This window comes from Pseudonaja textilis, chromosome 4 (genome assembly GCF_049901715.1).
Source record: "Pseudonaja textilis isolate UNSWEBS1 chromosome 4, rPseTex1.2, whole genome shotgun sequence".
Lineage (NCBI taxonomy): Eukaryota > Metazoa > Chordata > Lepidosauria > Squamata > Elapidae > Pseudonaja > Pseudonaja textilis.
In genome coordinates, this window is record NC_141993.1 from 19,258,317 (window position 1) to 19,279,725 (window position 21,409).

Sequence of the window (21,409 nt, forward strand, 5' to 3'; positions counted from 1 at the left end):
AAGCAGGCGGTAGGAACACTATCCTGTCTCTGGAAAAAACAGGGAAATCCGCCTCAGAGGAAAGAAAGAAAGAACAACACAAATTCTAAAACTTATTTCTCTGTTCAAAATGGAAATAGGAAGGTGTGTCCTTTGCTACCCTATTCACTGTACCCTCGCTGGATATCAATATCCTAATTCAATATCCTAATTCCTAATTCACTGTAGTCCTTAGATAAACAGTGAATTTGGATATTGATACCCAGTGCAATGAATAGGTTAGCAAAGGGCACACCTTCCTATTTCCGTTTTCAACAGAAAAATGAGGGCCACTTTAAATACTCCGTTACTTTGAGGCAGGAAAAAATAAATTCCTGAAAATTTGTATATGTGAATTTTATAACGAAGTGGAAACTGGAGTACGGTAGCTATTTTGCTGCAATGACACAGCACAACTAGCAGAAGAGCAGGCCATTTTGTTTTTTTTTACTTTGAAGCATGATGTTGCTTTCTAGAGTCTCATAAGAGTCAGTAAAAAAAAAAATCCTTAGAATTTAGATGTAGTTGCATTCATTATTATGAGCCAAAAAAAAAGAATATTGTCTGCTTGAAAAATGCCAGGCCTTTACTTATTTTATCCGTGGAATGGGGGACTACGACATCTTTTTCCTCTCCCCATCCCCCTCCTCACTCCACCATTGTTAGAAATATAATTAACATGCATCCAAAGATTTAAGAAATCTCACCTTTCCATCATAGCGTTTCACCACAAATTGATCAAGACCTAAATCTGCGAATAAAAACAAACAGGTTTATTAGCATATTTGGAAATGGCATTTTGGTGGTTTCTTTAAAGAAAATGCATCACTTAAGCCTTAACCATCAAATCAAACATGAAAAATACAGGAAAGCAACTTTAATGTATAATAATTTTCTATCTAGTTTTACAGGTTTCTGTAATAAATCTTTGTCTTTAATCACTCTACCTCCTCCTAACAATATCATCTTTTACCTGCAGCTAGGTATGCGTCTCCCACCCACCCACCCCCGACTCTGATTCTCTATGTTACCTTCAGTGCACTCCTGTCATTTCCCAGCTACTATAATCATTAATCATGTACCTGGAAACAGCACACTTGGATGGAATCAGAGTTTGGCCTGTAGAGAAAAAAATTATGTCCTTCCTTTCATATGGTAAGGAAGGAAATAAGTAGTTGCCATTAAGAGAATACAAAATGCTTTGCTTAATGAACGTATGGAGCAGTGTTTTGCAAACTTGGCAGCTTTAAAATGAGTAGACTTCAACTCCCAGAATTCCCTAGCCAGCATATTGGGTTGGGAAAGTAGAACAGTGGTTCTCAACCTTGGCCGCTTGAAGATATGTGGACTTGGACGCTTGAAGATATGTGGACTTCAACTCCCAAAATTCCACAGCCAGCATGGCTGACTGTAGAATTCTGGGAGTTGAAGTCCACACATCTTGAAGCAGCTAAAGTTGAGAAACACTGAAATAGAGGAAACACTACTTTAATTTTTCTTCTTTAAGTAGAGGATACACTACTTAATTCCCCCACCCCCACACCCCATAGTTATCACAGAAAGAAGGTACCCTTCATGGGCGATGAGCTGGAACAACAGTGTCAAACTCAATTTTATTGAGGGCCACATCAGGGTTGTGTTTGACCTGGGGGGCGAGCGTGGCCAGCTTGACATCACTCATGTTGGGGGCGCCGGTGGTGGTCCGAGCGCTCTGCCAACAAAAATGGAGCTCTGTTTTCGCTGGCAAAGGTGCCATGGGCTGGTCCTTCGCTGTTCCCAGGCAGCCCCGCAGACCAGACCTAAGCACCCCATGGGCCAGATTCAGCCTGGGGGCCTTGAGTTTGACACCCCTGACCTAGAAGTTCTCCAAGGGTCTTCCAACTTTATGATTTTACACGTAGGTTTAATATTAAGTTAATTTAAAAAAATCAATAATACTGATTTAATTCATGAAACACTTCATTGCAGTCATTAGCCAGCACAATAGGAACCAGTAATCCAAAATATGCAAATTGATCTGTTTTGTGTTGAATAAACATTGAGTGATCATTTTGACATCTGCGTGCCACGTTTCTGTAGATTAAAAGTCACAATAAATTCATACAACTGTTGCCATTATTCATTCATGTTTACTGGTCACTTTCCTTTCAGGAAGAAACTAATTTTGGGAGGGGAAAATGGAGGCTCAAAATGCCATATTGGATGATATGGTACAGTGATGGCTAACCTTTTTGTCGTTGCGTACCAAAAGTGCCTGCGTGCCTGCACCCGTAATGCAAGTGACCCCTCCCCGAGCTCCCCCATCCCCCTGCTCATGCCCGTGCGATCCCCCTGCACTCCCCTGGCCCCTGCGCATGCGTGCGCAACCCCCACACTCTCCCTGCCCCCCTGTGTACATGCACGCAACCCCCCGCACTCCCCTGCCTCTGTGCATGTACGCATGCCTCCCGCGCTCCCCCTGCCCCCCTGCGCATGCATCTCCTGCATGCACCCCACCCCCTGCGCATGCATGGCAGATACCCGAAAATCAGCTGGCTGGCAGGAAGCGCACACGCATGTGTAGTAGAACTGAGCTCACATGCCGGCAGAGATGGCTCTGCGTGCCCCTTCCACCACGCATGCCATAGGTTCGCCATCACGGCTATAGTATGATACTGTGCTGCACTGAACCATAGTTTAGTCGATGACCTTCAATGAAGACCTTTGTTCTCCATTGGAGTGATTCATATTGATGTATATCTCTATCTTATAGGTGTCTCCCACAAGACCATTTGCAGATAATGTGAATGATAGACCAACAAATATGGCAGATACTAAGCTAGAGAAAACTATCATAAAGCTTCATGCTCACAGTCATGCACCTTAATAAAAAACTTTAGTGCCAATTACCCACATTATTTTTACAACACATTGGCTAGATCTTAACTGCAATAAAAACGTTTATAAGGCAGTTTTAGTCCATTACTAAAGATTACCTCAGCAATAGTTTAAAACCATGTGCTGCAGAACATTAAAAATGAGATGGGAGAAACTGAGAAATGATCTCTGGCATCAAACTGCACAACTACAGGAGATCAATCTCAGTAGCTTTTACAAAAAAGGAAATAACCAAGATTACTGGTGTGCCTCCCAGCCTTCTATTTTCCATCACAGTATCCAAGGCGACTTACTTTCTGGTTGCTTTTCATTTGGTGTTATAGATCGCACAAAATCTTGTGGGGTCATAAATACTTCTGAATCTCCATGCTCATTGATGATTTTCAATGTGGCAAAGTATCGAAAGATTTTATCAGGAGTAGAGTAAGCACGAATCCTGTTTTCATATTCCATCACCTAAAAATAAATAAATACTGGATGTGAACATTCTCTAAATTCCAATAAATTAAGCCACTTTTTTTTAAAGGTTAAATGATGTTTTGACAGAAATATATAATTCTATCTGAAGGCCCAAGCTGAGCTGTTAAGGTCTATTTATCTATCCGTATGATCAATCTACCCATCAGGCAGATTGCAAGAGACATAAAAATCAAATTAGGTTTCATTCCTGAAGTAGTGGAACATTCTGAAAAAATAAAAACAAATTAAGCATAAAAACAACAGAGCAGCCAACAAACCAGCACCATAATGAAGAAATAATTGGGAGAAGTCAGTTAAAATTGGCATTGAAATAAAAGTGACAATCAGTCCTACTTTTGAGTAAAGCTTTCCCAGTAAGAAAATACCACCACAGTTTAATTCCCCTGTGTTGTTCCAATCAATCAATCAACCAATCAATCAATCAATCAAAATCCATTCATGGTCCAAGACCAAGCACAATAAAAAAACCAGCACATGATACAATAATAAAAGGGGAAAATGCAAGAAAATCCTAAAGCAAATGGTTATTAGCATGCAAGACCAACCAGATATCTATAGTTATTGATGAATATTTGCTATCTTCAAGTTGCCGCATGTCAGGTGCAAGAAACCAGGAGGCACGGTAGAGTTCAAAAGGAGTATGAGTTTATTTCAGGCTAAGAATCTGATCTAGTAACCGTCAAAGCAAATTGGTACTAGATAAGAGTCAATGGAACTCACTGGGGGGGTTGGACATAGGTCTCTAGTGGAAGCGTAGCAACTCCAAAGTGATGGTAGATATCATGCCCCCGCCGGAGTCTGAATCTGAGGGGGAAGACGGACAGCTGACAGAGGGCGGGAGAGTGGCTCCACTGGCTGTGGAGGAAACTTGGGAAGGGCAAAGTCAGGCTGGGCAGAGCAGGGAAGAGGTAGAACAAGGGAAAGGGGGTTCAGATGAAGACCAAAGCCCATGCCCTCTTCATCCTGGGTGTGCAGGGAAGAACACAGAACAGAGCAATGTGGGTTGCATGGCTTATGAGGAAGGAAAGGGCCCCAATTCCCTCCACAAGGCACACCTGGGGATGGAGTTTAAAGGAGAGGCAGTTGGGAGGGGCATTTGTCGGGAACAAACACTGAATTCATCTAGTGTTGACAGTTTTACCCTACATTCCTGGCATTCCTCCTGACTGAATTATTGCTATGCTTCTGTGCACGTATCTTGCCTTGTTGGAATTATTGGACTTATTATCTTGCCCTGGTGGAGTGATTGATTGCAGTCATTCTGCTTACAGCATTTGGACTGGAGTATCTGCAACCAGAGGCTATTGCAGGTTCGTGGGAGAGCTTTTCTCCAGGCTGGAGAGTAAACGAGACGTTGGGGGCAAAGTTGGAGCAAATAAAGGGATGCATACCTGTTCTCTGGCTGTGTTGCCTTCATGCCACACCCCGGGTCATCACAATCCATTTGACTCTGCCCTCAAGCTCAGCATAGTCATCTCCTGCACAGCATGAGCCTTGGGGTGGCTGATGCCAGATGGGGAAAGGTGCATGAGGGTGTATAGGTGACCAGAAAGATGTAGCAATGAGTGCAACTAGGCTTGACAAGGTGCACAATGGTAGGATGAACACGGTGTGAGTAAAGTGGGGCTTGGGGAGGATGCACGAGAGTCGGTGGGTTGCTTGTGAGGCACACCACAAGTGCAGAGAAGCTATGGGAAGTTGCGTGGTTGGAGAGACTTATCCAAGCAACTCGTGATCTTCTGTGCCAGCACCATGACTTTGCTTTTGGTAAGCTAATTGGTCATTCCAGGCCTGTTTGTTCCCCATAGGAGACATACTGCTGAGATAGAATAATTTGATTTGGAAATGATTGGACAAAATAACTCCTTAATAATAACAACATTGGTTGATGACTACTGTCTTTATGACCTTGGGGAAAGAAGGGAAGAGATACTGCCTAGAAAGCAATCAGAGAACCAGAGGCAGGACACCCCAGGGGCTTAACAGTCAGAGAAAGAAACATAGGAAGGACCCGGCCTACTGAATCAAGCAGTTAAAAGTGTGTGCTTTCACAGTCTTGCAAGATTGATGTCAGCCCTCCCAGGTAAACCAAGAAACAGAATTAGATGAACAAATTCTACTTTTGGATAAGGCTTACATTGACACAATCTTGCAAGTCACCCACACATATTTAGAGAGAACCATTTCAATGAGAACAAATGAATAAAAGGTCACCTGTAGACCTCCAGAATTCTCTTTTGTGCCAGGAGTCTCAACTGGCTGATGAAAAATAAAATCAATATATTCCCTCATATGCTTCCTTCACCCCCAAGCCCAAAGCCTCATTCCTTTCTAAGAAGGGAAAGGATTGAATTTTGAGACTGATACAAAGGTGATTAGGAGTTCCTGTTTACTCTGAAAGAATTTAAATTCTCAGATCCTATATCTTATGGTACTAAAAAAACTGCATGATGGCCTGAGCATTTGCATATTACTTTTACAAAATCTTGAATAATTACTGAAGTACCAAATGATTGGAGGAGAAACAAAGTTCTCCCGATTTTCAAAAAAGACAAAAACAGGGACTAGTCAGTTCAATCCTGATACTTGGGAAGCTTCTGGAATGTACTATAAAGACAATGATGTTTAAAGTGCACAGTCAGAGAGAGGATAGGGAATCCTGGTTTGATAATAGCACTTATCAAAAACCATGGCGTAGTAAGCAGTTGATTGCAGAATCCCCCAAAAGATTCAAAACTGCAACATCAGATAAGTATAGCTAAACACAAACTGAATTTAATTGAACAAGAGAAAATGATTATGAATTTGAATTTGACTAGACATATTCCATCTTAATTTTCAAACAGCTAAAAAGATAGCGCATGAAGAAAGTAAAGATTTTTATGATTCCAAAATGTAGAATAGTTAATCTAAATTAAAGACTTCAATTGAATATTAGGGGAAGAAACCTCTAATAATATGACAAATTCCACAGTGGAATGAATTATCAAAATAGATGGTGGGCTTTCTTCTCATTAAATACACCCAGTTAGAGATTGGACAGCCATTTAATGCAAAAATTATCTAATTTCCTGCACTGAGCAAGGGTTTAGACTTCATGGCCTAAATGTCACCTATCAAAACTAAGATTCCACAATTCTCTCATCCAAATTCAGAAGAAAAAAAAATCCAAAATCCATCCAAATGTATGAATAATGATTCATTTGATTTGCATCCTGGTTTAAACAGTTCTTTTCTATCCTTGTAATCGTCAAAAATATTTGAGGGATTATTAGAGGTTAATGCACCAGGCTAGAAAGCAAGAGACTGTGAGTTCAACCCCCACCATACCCATGAAAGTCAGCTGGGTGATGACTTTAGGTCAGTCAGTCACTCTCTCTTAGCCCAACCTACCTCACAGGGTTGTTGATGTTGTGGGAAAAATAGGAGGAAGAAGGAGTGTTGGTTGCATTTGTCACCTTGGGTTATTTGTAAAAATACTAAAGGCACGATATAAAAAATAAAAATAAATGACCTGTCCAAAGGTTGCTCTTGACCACTAATTCAAATAAATGCAGTTTAATAAAGACATACCTTACGGTCTCGAAATCCAGAACGCTGTTTTTTCTTCGTTCCTTCTGCCTGAGAAACATTATCGCTTCCTTCATTCGCGACTTCTCTGTTTTTCATCTTCTCATCCGTCACGTTCATGTCATGATTCACAGAAGGCGATGCTTCTGCCTGGGCTCTAAGATTAAAAACAGGGAGGAAAGTCCTTCTAATTATTTAAAATGCCCACAAGAAAACACTTCAGAGAAATGAATGACCTCAATCCTTGACTGTGCAAACTATTCAAAACCGGTGATTTCCAAAGCACGTCATATCCCAGAGAAAACACTTTTTTTTTCAAAATGTTAAAATAATACCATGGTTGCAAGGCTCACACTGCTATTCCTGGCTGTCTCTACCTGCATATGTTTTCCTCTGCTGGTGCCAAGCACAAGGTCAGCTTTCAAAGGATGCAGCTGTTTTAATACTTTGAAGACAGATGTTTCATCCACATACAGAGATTCTTGCAGAGAGCCTGTTTCAAAGGCTTCGCTTGGGTTTATTATCTACAGCCAAACTTTTATGCCTTTCCAGAAGCCTGCACAGCTGCTCTGTAACCTACCCCCAGTTGCTTATTAAGCATTTATAAGTAGTTGAATTGATGAAGCAGTTAAATGAGTCTGGAAAAACATGCACCTGCTTTAATTATTCCAAGAAACATGCTTTGTCTAAGTTCTTGTGAGTTGTGAAGGATTTCTTTCCAAGGATTTGCGTAGTAATAATACAAATTTTGGTTTGAGTTATATGAAAATTCCTCGGTTCTTAGGTCATGAACAAGTTGGGCTTAATTCAAGCAAGGAATTATATAATGAAGGAAGTACTGAATGGAAGAAGTCAAGCATGGAAACTGTGTGTTGCCTTAGAATCTGCCCTCCCCACTTTCAGTATCTATCTCCAGATCGGAAACTATCTGACTGTTGGTGATTCATGCGTCCAGACGGTCCCTGGAGTCTGGAGAGGAAAAAGTCCCTGGTAGAGGGAATGAAAGAACCCTCCAAAAAGTTGGGAAGGACTATTTTGGGGTCTATGAAAAGAGAGGAACTTATTTTCTGCTTCTAGTCTCTATCAGAGATAGGTCAGGGCACCACCAACCAAATTATCTCCCTATATTGGGGAGGAAGCAAGCTTCCATTAGTTGTGTGATATCGGCTTGCCAATGTCTGAGCCATAGCAGTAGGCGAGGAGTAACCTGAGATGACCTGGCTTGAGCAGATAATTTAATAGAGTTTTGCGGCGTCCTTGTGTGCCCTGATATTGGAATTTGAGATAATCTCCCTCAGATGGCGGAGCAACCTGAGAGACGACCTAGTAAAAAAAAGGCCAACTCCGCTCTTACGGCCCTCACATCAGATCGACATGCCCTACATGGGGACAACTCGACCCTGTATATCCTTTGACTTGAGAGCCTCTTCTGCTTCCGTTGGAATTGCAGAGGAGGATGATAATTGCCATTATTGTTTTATCTACTATCGTGGTGATGAGAAATTTAGCAGAATATCAAGGCAGGAAGTAGGCTTTTTTTTTTTTGGAAACAACAGAGACTTGAAAAAGTCTGATGGCGAAACAGACCTGAAGGTCGGTGGCCTGACTCAATGCCTTCAATGTTTGACATGCCCCCCCCTTTTTAGGGGATCCGCCTCTGACAGATTTTGGTCACTGTTGTGAGTAGACCCTTCCTCAACCTGTTCCATCTGGTCTCTAGTTCTCCCTCATCCTGTGCATCATGTGAATGTGTAACTGATTATATAATACTCCCCTAAAGGAGGTACCTGCTGGTAATGAAGGTCTATTCTGCGTAGTAACTAAATCGAGTGAGAATCGAGGTCAGATTGTGGAGGCTGCCTAGCCATCAACTTCTACTGTGCCCCAGCTGCAATGCCTCTTCAAGTTGCCATGTCCCTCCAGGCCTTCAATTTGTCAGGGATATCCTCTGGGAGGAGGAATTCCGGTGTGGTCCCGCAACTGTCTGTCAGGCAAGTAGCGCTGCTGAAGGCCTGGGTTGAACCGCTCTCTCTGAGGCTCAGCCTACAGGGAAGCTCGTAAATCCTGAGCCGGTAGTTAACCCTGTCGTATCCCACCCCATCCCACTTCAAATCCAGAGCACAGAATAAGCTAATTAAGGAAAAATGATAAATCCACGAATTCCTGTGGATGATGATGTTCAGGCTCAGAAATATTGGGGGCAACCCTTCACCCTAGTGGCAAAAACAGGTGACCAGAGAAGCAAACAAAAGGAAAACAATTTTGCCCTAAATTTAGTAAACACCCAGGATGTGGCAGAGAATCAAATTTACTGAGCCAACTGAAAATTACAAGGCTATCAAACTTGTTTTTTCCTCAAAATTAGGCATTTATCAGCACATTGACTTAAGAAAGATCTTAAAAGAATAAAATCACAGATAAAAAAGAAATAGAAAGTCAAGGAGGCATGTTTCAGAACTTTTCACCTCTACCATGAATACTGCAGTCTAACCATTGCGCCACCACGGCTCTCAAATTACAACCCCAGTTGGGACCCGAGTTACTGTATGCTGAGCCAGAAGTTGTTAAATGAATCACAGCCAATTTTGTGACTTCTTTTGCCATGGTTGTTAAGAAAATCACAGCAGTCATTAAGTCATTAAGTAAAGAAATCAACTTTGATTTCTTTAAAGAGATTTATAAAATGATCAGATTAGGTGAAGTTCCTATTTCACTGGAAACATTGTCAACAGTGACATCTATAAACCCATACTGAATTACTACAGGTAGTCCTTGACTTACAACTATTTGTTTAGTGGCTGTTCAAAGTTACAATGGCACTGAAAAAAGCAACAACCAGTCCTTGCATTTGCAACCACTGCAGCATTCCCATAGTCACATGATCAAAATTTAACCAGCTGGTAACTGGCGTGTATTTTTAATGGGTGAAAGCATCCCAGGAGCCATGTGATTCCCCATTTGCAACCTATCCATCCAGAAACAAAGTCAACAGAGGAAGCTAAGTTAGCTTACCAACTGTATCACTCACTTAATGACTGCATACAGTAACTCTGGTCTCAACTGGGGTTGTAATTTGAGAGCCGTGGTGGCGCAATGGTTAGACTACAGTATTGCAGGCTAATTCTGCTGACTGCCAGCAGTTCGATCCTGACCGGCTCTAGGTTGACTTCGCCTTCCATCCTTCCGAGGTCGGTAAAATGAAGACCCAGATTGTTTGGGGTAATAGACTGACTCTGTAAACTGCTTAGAAAGGGTTATAAAGGCACTGTGAAGCAATATGTAAGTCTGTGTTATTGCTAGAATGCAATAAGTGAATGTAGCTTGAGACTGAAGCATCATAAGAAAATGATGAAGTCGTCCAGAAATGTGAGCTCACTGGAAAAGTGCATCCATTCAAATTCTATATTCCTTTAAGAGAGAAGAACCAAAAAGCGGGATCTATCTTCAAAAGGAAGAAGGGAGAGAAATAAGATGCACAGTTCTGGTTTTGCTAACTCCTGATCTGCCTCTGACAGCTATTCTAAGTGACAGACTTGAAAGTACTAATGTATTCAAGTAAAGTTGGAAACCCGAGAGAGGTACTAGACCATGCTGCCCATGGTCTTTAAAATACAAAATCATTATGATGAATGCAAATTAACTGATGCAGGTCAAGATAACACAGCAGCACATCATATGCACCATTAAAATAGGCGAAGCTTCTGTTGAATAGATTGCTACTTGTTCCCTGGTTATTCAATGAAATTCATTATGCAACATTCTGGAAACAAATTCTATTAAATTCATTATGCAACATTCTGGAAACAAATTCTATTAAATTCATTATGCAACGTTCGAGAAACAAATTCTATGAAATTCATTATGCAACGTTCAAGAAACAAGTTCTATTAAATCCCAGGAAAGGGTAATCAAACTGAAGCCGCATTGTTACAATCTTATCTTGAGTTTCTTGCGAGTAACTCTCACCAGCACAATAGGTTTTACTTCTGAGTAGATATGGGCTAGGTGGACTACAATGAAACTGTTCATGACTACAGAGAAAGTGGCTCTGTTCAAGTGGTGCAGCAAAAGGAAGAGACTTGTGATAATTTAAATGCTAATTAGGAAAGGACTGAGAATTTAAAAGTTCCACAATGAGTTCATATCATTGTTATATAAACTTGATAAAAGTGTCCACCAAAGAGACCTAAAACAAGATAGACAACATCAGCAAATATTACGGGACCAATTGGCAAAAGAAAGCTCAGGACCATATTGGTTGGAAAAATGTGGAAGAGGCCTTCATCCTGCAGTGGATAGATAATGGCTAAAAGGAGGAGGAGGAGGAGGAGGAGGAGGGGGGGGGAGGAGGAGGAGGAGGAGGAGGAGGAGGAGGAGGAGGAGGAGGAGAAGTTGATAGTGGTTCGCCAGCAGCCTGTGCAGACGGCAGTGGAATCAGACAGTGGGGAAGAAAGGGGATCTGTCCAGGAGTCTGGAGAGGACTCGGATGAGGGTCCTGCGTCCGATGCAGGGATGGGGCCAGGACCATCTGGGAGTGGGGTGCTGCCTGGAGCCTCCAGAGTCTGGCAACAGCAAGGCAGAGGAACAAGGGGAGCCTATTCCCAGTGTGCATGTGTGCAGAGCTGCTAGAAGGCAACAGCAGCTGAAACAAAAGGGGCAACTCGGGAGCAAGGCTGGGAGGTGACTGCCCCTCCCATAAGATATAAAGGACAGGCAAAGATGACAAAACCTTTGTGGGAAGCAAAGTCATTCATTCGGTTCAGATTCATTCTTGAAGCTCTTTGTACATCAATTGGGTTTTTTTCCTAGTTCATTTGACACCTCTGTTATTGGCAGCACTTCACAGAAAAGAAAGGTGGGTGCTTATCTCGAGGAACTGTTTGAGATTCACTACCGGATGGGAATGAAAACAATGCTGCAATAAAATAAGACTTGTTTTTAAAATAAGCATGTGCGTAATTACGGTCTAGGAAGCCTTGGTCAGAATACATATATGGTTATTAATACGGAATACTGTCAAAAACAAAATCAAATTGTGGTCCACCTCTACATAAAGCTTAGTGCTGCTGATCTTCTGTACCAAAACCCACCTTATATCCCCCACTGTAAAATAAAGTGAACCAAGTTGAGTTATAATAACAAAGTGTACAAAGAATTAAAATATTTAGTAATATGCTATAGAACATGGACCAAAACCTAATATTGGTTAAAGTACAACATAAATTGATCAAGATTGATTATGTACCATAAAATCGATTTCATTTGATTTGCAGGAAAATCTCCAGGATGCTCTCTGTCATCAACTGGACCTTCAGGTCCTCCAACAGTGCCTCTATTACCTCTATAATCAAGATTGTCCTGCTATCATCCTCTTCTCTTTCTTTCCATGAGCGACGGTGGCGCAGTGGTTAGAGTGCAGGACTGCAGGCTACTTCTGCTGACTGCCAGCTGCCTGCAATTTGGCAGTTCAAATCCCACCAGGCTCAAGGTTGACTCAGCCTTCCATCCTTCCGAGGTGGGTAAAATGAGGACCCAAATTGTTGGGGTCAATAAGCTGGCTCTATAAACCCCTTAGAGACCGTTGTAAAAGCACTGTGAAGCGGTATATAAGTCTAAGTGCTAAGTGGTTTCCATCTTTTCCAACATTATAGACTTCTCAATCTTCTCATTATAGACTTCCCATGAATCTTCTTCATGGGATGTGTTCAAAATACAAAAATATAAGCCTGGTCATTTTCCTCTCAAATGAGAACTCTGGACTGATTTATTCTATGATATATTTGTTTGCTTTCTTCCCGGCCTCCAGCAGCACTCTGCCAGCCAAAAACAGCCCCCCCCTGCACCCCATTTTGGCTGGCAAAGTGCTGCAGGAGGCTGTCCAGGCCAAAAACAGGGTACGGAGGGCAGCACATGGCTGCCCTGTGGCCCATTTTGGCCGGGAGGGTGCTGCAGGAGGCGTCCATCCCATTTCCCTCCTGTTCCCCCAACGGCCTGTGGAGAACTACAATGGTGATCCGGCCCTCGAAGAAATCCAGTTTGACACCTCTGCTTTAGATAAGTTTACAATTTATTTCTATATTGTTGATTTATCGCACCATCAATACAGATTCTATTTTGTATCAGAAGAAATAGAACTGATGACCAGAACCAGATGCAGTATTCCAAGTGTGGTCTTACCAGCACAGTATAAAGCGGTGCTATCACCTCACATGATCTTGAAACTATCCCTCTGTTCTTAGTCCCCAAAGACCCACTAAGACATCTAGCATACAACTGATCCTGACTTAGTGATTACTTGTTCTATCCAGTTTTATGACTGAAGGAATGGTAGTTACAACCTAGACATTGTACTTATGGCCATCACAATATCCCTGAAGTCACATGACCCTGATTTGGGGTCCTTTCTTGTCAGTTTTCCACAAGAAAAGTCAATGGGAAAGCGGGCAGGAAGTTGAAAATTGCAGTCATGTGAGGTCCTCATTGAATGACTGGCATGGTTCTTTTTTAACGATGGCAACCAGGGCTGCCAGAATTGCTGTCATTAAGTGACACAGTCATATGGGTTGTGTTTTTTTTTACTTACAATCACATCATTAATAATGGAGTTTCCAGTCCCAATTAGCATTGTTAAACAAGGACTACCTGTTAAACAAGGATTAGCTGTATCAAAGACCCTGACTTTAAAAGACCACATTTCAATATTTAAAGTATTTTTTCCTTAATTTTCTGTTCTGTTATTACACTGAAGCTTCTTGTATGTTTTAGCAAAGAACCCTATGTCTTCTGGAAATTTACTAAAAACTGATTTTCACACTAAGCTAGGAAGTTCTTTAGGTTATTCAGACCTTAAAATATATTTTAAAATCTGAAACATTTGGCTGGATGCTGTGATTTTTACTGGTACTGATGATAATGATGAATTTTAATCATTTTCTGTGTTATTAGATAAATCCCATTGTCCATTGCCAATCACTGGTATTATTTACAATTACAACATTTACTGATATTCTGATGTGAACAAATGGCATTTTTAACTTCAAAGTCATTTAATGCATTTGAAGTGAATCGTTATCCAATTTAGTGAGAGAGAAAAGCCCACAATTAGAGTCAAAATCAATTTCATTCACATGCACTTTAAAGAGTGAATGAAATAAGGAACTGGATACCCCAATTTTCTCTAAAATTGTTTTAAACGTTAATATGAAAAAATTGGCAATAGATTTTAGATTGAACAAAAAAAAACCAATATTTCAGATTTAATGGATTATTTATAAAGAATAATTGGAGTTTTTGTACAGAAAAGTAATGTTATTAGAAACATAAGGAGAATAACGTTTTGTTAAAACAAATACTGTATTTTTGCAATAATTTTTAATGTTATTATGTTCTAGGGCGAAATAATTGCATATGTTAATTTGACCTTGAAAGAAGATATAGTAATTTTGGATTCTTTTGAATTATATGTGCCTATTACATGGAATTCGCAACTGCACAATCAAAATTGATTCTCTAGGCCCCTTTTATGGCTAAAAATCCAGTCTTCTAATAGCGCAAGGATAAATTTATGAGCCCAGATGCCTGTAAATTGAAGACTTGATGCTGTTACTTGTGACTTATAAACAAGTTGCTAATAGAGATGGATTATGTATAGAAGGTTACAGTGAAATACTGCGATGCTTTATTGAAACGGTTGTGTAAAGCTTAATGTAGATACACAGATACACATGAGAAACCCTAGTCTGGAAGTTATGCTCCTCTTGCACCAGTCTCCAGGAAGATTAAGACCTCTTCACAGGTTCACACTTAATGACCAACCTAAGAGAAGGATTTAGGAGCAAGAACCCTTAATGACTCTCTGCCTACTCACCTATTCAGCCTATCCGTCCAAAAACCACCCAGGAGGACAAATATGGGGCTCACCTAACCAACTTGCTCAGACTGAAGAAGCTACCTGGATAAGCTGCCACAAAGAAGAGGGAGTCAAGCTATTCTCCAAAGCAGGGGTCTCCAACCTTGGCAACTTGTGGACTTCAACTCCCAGAATTCCTCAGCCAACTAAACTAAGCGAAGTTGGCTGAGGAATTATGGGAATTGAAGTCCACAAGTCTTAAAGTTACCAAGGTTGGAGACCCCTGCTCCAAAGCGCCTGAAGGCAGGTCAAGAAGCAATGGATGGAAACTAATCAAGGAGAGAAGCAACTTAGAACTAAGGAGAATTTATCAGTGAAACAGCTTGATTCCAGAAGTTGTAAATGCTCCAACACTGGAAGTTTTTAAGAAGAGATTGGATAACCACTTGTCCGAAGTGGTTAGTTTTTCCTGCCTAAGCAGGAGGTTGTACTAGAAGACCTCCAAGGTCCCTTCCAACCCTGTTATTCTATTCTATTCTATTCTATTCTATTCTATTCTATTCTATTCTATTCTATTCTATTCTATTCTATTCTATTCTACCCCACCCCACCCCACCCCACTAATGTGTTTCAAACCAAAAGACGTTCAACTGCCATGACGGAACTTCCAGATAACTCTAACTGGATGACTGAGAATCTTCATCAACACGAGAAGCCCTTATACATTGTTCTTGATCTTGTATCATTTCCTTTCTTTTCTCTTTTCGTTATTCTTTCCTCTTTTTTAAGGTTCTTTTTAATGTTTTTATTACATAAATAAAAGCGACAGCAACAACACAGGACCATAGAATGAGAGAATGAAGTTATTAAAATTTGCAACATTAGAATAATAAAAAAACCCAGATGTGCTGGACAGAAACTTTAAAATAAGCATTTTGAAGAATTAAAATGAGGGTCTCCATATTCAATCTGCACTGTTTACTTTCATGGGTTTAAACTCTAAATACACCTTGCAGTGATTTTTATTTTCTCCCTAATTTGTTCTAGGGTGAAGCAAGAAACATGCTGTGCAAAGAGATTTCTAGTCCAAGTGATCACTCAGCATAGCTTCCATTGAGAAGGCAGTGGACCATTAGAACGATTTCTTTCTAAGCAAAGAGAAGAACCAACATTTAGCAATTAATAAATACTTGTAGTGCTTTATTATGTTCAGACAACCATGCCCCCAAATGTTATTCTTCAAGTCTATTAGTTTTCTCATTGCCTCCTTCTTACAGTTGAGAAAAAGTGACCAGCCTAGGGTCTCCCAGTTGGCTTTGTGCCTAAGGCAGGATTAGAACTCCTAGTTTCCTGGTTTCTAACCTAATATCTTAGCCACGATACCAAACTGACTTTCCATTCATGTCTAGAGAGTGGTTATTAGTAGTCCCCATTCTAAGGCGAGGAAGACTACTGCTGCTTATCATAAAGCCAAAAGAAGGACAGCTTGCACTAAGCAGGAGGTAAGACAAACAGAAGATAGGCAAGAGGTTTTCAAGATAGCTGCGCACATGGATGCTCCTTCTTCTAAGTAAGTAAGTAAGGTTCATCACAATTAATCATAGGCATCGGAAGACAGCTTGACCTGTCTTCAATAGGTTCATAGGCAATAACTCCTATGTCATCTTAGGTAAAAGCTAAATTGTCAGGTGCAAAGAATCAGGACTATCCATTAGATTGCAGCATAGAAGATTTATTCAAGCCTATACGCAAAAGTCTAGTCAACTAAATTGGCTCCAGAAAAGGGTCAACAGAATTCAGGAGGGGCTGGACTGATAGTTTGCAGCAACATAAAGATTCTAAGCTGATGATGTGCTTAACTCCGCCCTTCCTCCCCAGCTCTGCTTGGTCATCTCCTACATAAATCACACTGTAAGCCAGATACCTGGGGAAGGAGGAGGGAATACGGCCGCGTATCTTGCTTATCGTAATTCATATCCCCCCAAAAACAAATTTAAACCCAGCTGACTTTCAAAACATAGCAACAGGAACCTTCCCTTCTTAAAAATTATATCCTCAATAAAGTCATTTTAAAGCAAAGGATAAAACACTCCGCTCCTTAGTAATTATTTGGAGGGGTGAAATCCAACTCCAGCAGTACATGTTGGTTTTCATGTGATTGGAATCAGTTTAGGAGCTGGACACGAAACCAGGAGATCATGAGTTGTAGTCCCCCCCTTAGGTAAGAAAGTTAAGGGGGCTTTATTTTATTGTCAGAGTCTCACTCACCCCAATCGCCTCACAGCAATAGCACTTAGACTTACATACCGCTTTACAGTGCTTTACAGCCCGCTCTAAGTGTGTTTTTTTTTTTATAGAGTCAGCATATTTCCCCCAACAATCTGGGTCCTCATTTTACCCACCTTGCAAGCATGGAAGGCTAAGTCAACCTTGAGCCTGGTGAGATTCGATCTGCCAAACTGCAGGCAGCGGATAGTCAGCAGAAGTGGCCTGCAGTACTGCACTCTAAACACTGCACCACCTAACCCAGGACAGTTATTTGGGGGGAAAAGAGGAGGATAGACCATTATGCACCCCTATGTGAATTCATACAAAATAGAGGTGGGATATAATTCTAGTAATAGGCAACTATCTCAAATTCTGTAAATATCATTGCCTTCAAGTCTACAAACAAACCAAACTGCTTTAGAGAAAAACAATAAACTCAGCCTGTTTCACTCCGCTTCTTTCAAAGTGCATTCATCATTTTTCTGAGATGAAAGTGGCTTACCAACTTATAATGTCACATCTCAGCAGGGTTACTACTTAATGGAACAGTGCAAAAATTCACATATGCAAGGAAAAAGCAGGTTATAGGTTTCTGCCTCAATCAGTGCATTCCAGTAGAGTGGATGCACTCCAGGTCCCCTCCCTTAAATGTTGTCCACTTGGGCCTTTCCCCGTTGCACCCACCAACCCTTTAGAACAGCAACCCCCTCCCCACAAATGGATAAGGAGAGCCCCCTCTCTCTTGAGGTTCTGGGAAGCCTTGAAAAACTGGATTTGGTATGAGCTCTGGGATTGATAATCTGTCATTGTTTAATAACCTCTATTTTGTTTTGTTTTGTGGAGTTTATTAGCAGGGTATTTTAATTTGGGCTGCTTGTTGGTTTAATGTTTCTTGCTCAGAGGCACTGTGGTCAGAGCGCTGTACTGCAGGCCGCTTCTGCTGACTATCAGCTGCCTGCCTGCAATTTGGCACTTCAAATCCCACCAGGTTCAAGGTTGACTCAGCCTTCTAACCTTCCGAGGTGGGTAAAATGAGGACCCAGATTGTTGGGGGCAATAGGCTGACTCTGTAAACCGCCTAGAGAGTGCTATAAAGCACTGTAAAGCGGTATATAAGTCTAAGCGCTATTGCTGTTTTTCATGTGTGTGTGTGGTTTGTTTGGTTTTTTTTAGTTTTGAATACCACCCAGAATCTATTGGAATTGGGCAGCCAATATATTTCAATAAATAAATAATTGTTTAAAAATGAGCAAATGTTTCCAAACAACAGAGTTGGAACATAACATCATAGGGCTGGAAGGAATCTCCGAGATCTTCTAGTTTAACTGGCTGCTCAAGGCAGGAGATCTTACCATCTCAGTCACAAATGATTATCCAGTCTATTTTTGAAAACCTCCAGTGATGGAGGGCCTACAATTCCAGGAATTATTTTGGTCTATTTATGAATGTGTGTGGATGAAGGATATAGTAGAATGTTTTATTTCAGATATCAGCTCTTCAAGGTAGCCCATGCTAAGATGCCAATGTCTTGTAGTTCAGGACTACTTTTAGAAAATCTGGAAGTAAAAAGCTATAGAATCTTGCAAATCTGAATTGGTTTCCTTTCCTCCTTTTATCTTTTGGTGACCTAGGAAAAGGATTGTCTTTACTGTTACATTATTTTCTTGGCCAAATTTCTAGCCCCTTTTATCTGACCATTGCCTTGGTAGTAGCTATTCCTTCTGTTCCTCAAGGACATCCAGTTGCTCTCTACAGGACCTATAGCTCAAGAGCGGAGAATTCTACACATTCAGAATATTTTAGGTTATATCTATGGTGTCTCCAATCAAAATAATTCAGGATAACACGGTTGAGAAAGATCGAAGCATAAGATCTTGGTAAATGATTGAGAGTTACAAAATGGTAATATTTCGTTATTTAATTCAAACTACATTTAAACAATCCTTTCAATTCTCTGATTAGACTAGCCTTCTCCAATCTGGGACATCCAGATCATTATACCTAGAAAATTAATGCCATACATATTAAAATAATGATTTTAACTGTTCATAAAATCTACCAACAAGAGAAAAAAAATGATAAAACCAAACAGGATTATAATCAATGAACCTATTTGGAAGCATTCTGAGAAACTATAGTATCTATGAAACAAAATGTATAAACTTACAAAAACAACGAATACTGTAATTAACTTAAGGGAAAAGAAGTAAACAGCTGCCCAATGTTAGATTTAGTCAGTGATTTTTTATGATTATGCTAAAGATGAAGGAAAAATTGGTTAAGGGCCAGGTCTATGCGAATGAAATATGGCATTTCACAGTACAGATGGATTAAACAAATTAATCACTTGCTAAAGAGGACATGATTTTGATGAATTTATATCTATCTCTGCAAAGGAAAATAATTTAAGCGACATTAGTGAAAGACAACCCTAGCTCTCAGGAATCCACTGTGCCTTTTTGGGGATACTGACACAAAGACTTGGATGGAAAAACGATCCGGGAACATGTAAAAGGCAAAAGAGCAGTGAAACAGCTCAGGAGTAAAAATTAGAAGCAAATAAAGACCAGGTTAATGGGAAAGTAGTCCTCAGTTGTAATTTGGCACACAAAGCATTTGCAAATGTAATGTCATTATCGCTAAGGTTTGGCAGGATTTCCTGAATTACTCTGGATATACAATTAACCTCTTATGACCCTATATATGCTGTAGAACAATTCTATTAACTGTGGGAAGGAGGGCACAAATGATGGAACTGACTATGGATCTGTTGAACCCATTCCTGGGTTTGATGATGCCTGTTTATAGTACTGCTGACATCACAAAGAAAGTTAGAATCTCATGAGACATACAGACACAAGCAGCAGTTACCTAGAAGCAACGTATGTTAAATGTATTTACATAACAGGAGGCAATAAAAGCAGTAAAAGAATACGTTCGCTGGTTTCTAGCAAGCCCTATGCTGATGTGACAGGTGACAAAGCTAAAAGGAATGCCACACATCTGCAAAATACTTCAGAACTGGCGCTCCAATATTCATTATCAGTTCTAAGTCTGCTGATAAGCATTTGGGTTAATTAAAACCAGTGCAATTCAATAGAATCTACTTGTCCATGTAGCCATATTTGTCATGCTATGCTTAATCAAACAATCAGATCCTTTCAGTCACTCTATTGCTATCCTTTCTTGACAATTAACAGCATATAGTTTAGCTGAGGTCGTATTTTCCCCAAGAGAATCCAAGAAACAAAAGCCAGTTGATTCCCAATATATGTGTTAATTTAGGACCCGGAACGTATTTCTTTAATTAAAAGGATAATCTACTGTAACCTTCCTGGGGCTGAAATGAAGAGGAGCAAGGGCACCGGTTGAAAAACAGAAACCAGAATAGAGATCTAATACCTTTTGTAAGTGAATTTCAAGGTTAATTTTAGACTTTGTTCTGCTGTTCCCCCAAAACAGGTCTAATTAGGCTTATTAGCCAAATCTCAACTCCTGATTAGACCATAATGAAAACACTCTACTTCAGAAGCTGGGACTTGAGTCATCCACCAGAGGGCGCTCAAGCTGCTGTAGAAACAGTGATTTCCCCCGGATTTAAAAGTGGCAACAAGGAAATTGGAAGAAAATTTGTACTAATACACATGGATGCATATTTTCAGCTTGCAGTAATTTGCAGGGGTTTTCCGCTGCTGGTATCATAACCGGCACTGGTATAATTACCATACCTGAAAGCATACCTCATTCTAACAATACATCAATCATGTTGAAACATGCAGGTGAGTTGCCAGTCACTGAAACATGCACACCCATACACAGCCATAGCCCATAAATTCTTCCCATCACAGCAATACCTATGATTCAGATGTTGTGCCACTCACTGTGATTAGTTTTAATTTCTGATGGTACTGTATAAGCATCTTACTTTCATTTAACCAACAGGCAGAGAAATGATGTCAGGCAAAAGTGATATCTTACATATTTACTTCAAAGCTCATTGATACCTTTTCTACAAAAAACAATTTAATATTGGATCAGGAAAAACAGCTTTTTCCTCTAATAAATATTCTGCTTCCCTCTATTTTTGGCCTACATCACCATCACCAACCAAGTGTCTACCAGCAGTTACACCCCAAAACATCTGAGCGAAATCCCAGTGTTTAATCTAATACAAGCTAAACTTTTAAAAAGAGGATGGGAGGTGTAAAAAGTGCAAGAAAAGAGAAAAAAATGAGAAAAAATAAGAATATCATAAAGAAAGAGAAAGAAACGTATAAAGAAGTAACTTCTGATCTTTATCACCGCAAGTCCAAACAAATTTAATTATTCTTCACTCCCTCTAAAGCA

At 40.4% G+C, this 21,409-nt stretch overlaps 1 protein-coding gene across 1 annotated transcript in view; it reads right to left on the bottom strand.

The window, feature by feature from the left end:
* MICU1 (mitochondrial calcium uptake 1) overlaps positions 1-21,409 on the bottom strand; it is a 159,764-nt gene that overhangs the window by 103,488 nt on the left and 34,867 nt on the right. The window contains exons 3-5 of the mRNA XM_026713477.2: positions 6,949-7,102; positions 3,189-3,351; positions 726-769 (exon numbers count right to left, since the gene is read on the bottom strand). Coding sequence (XP_026569262.1) covers positions 726-769; positions 3,189-3,351; positions 6,949-7,102 — 361 coding nt within the window. The remainder of the gene's footprint in view (positions 1-725; positions 770-3,188; positions 3,352-6,948; positions 7,103-21,409) is intronic.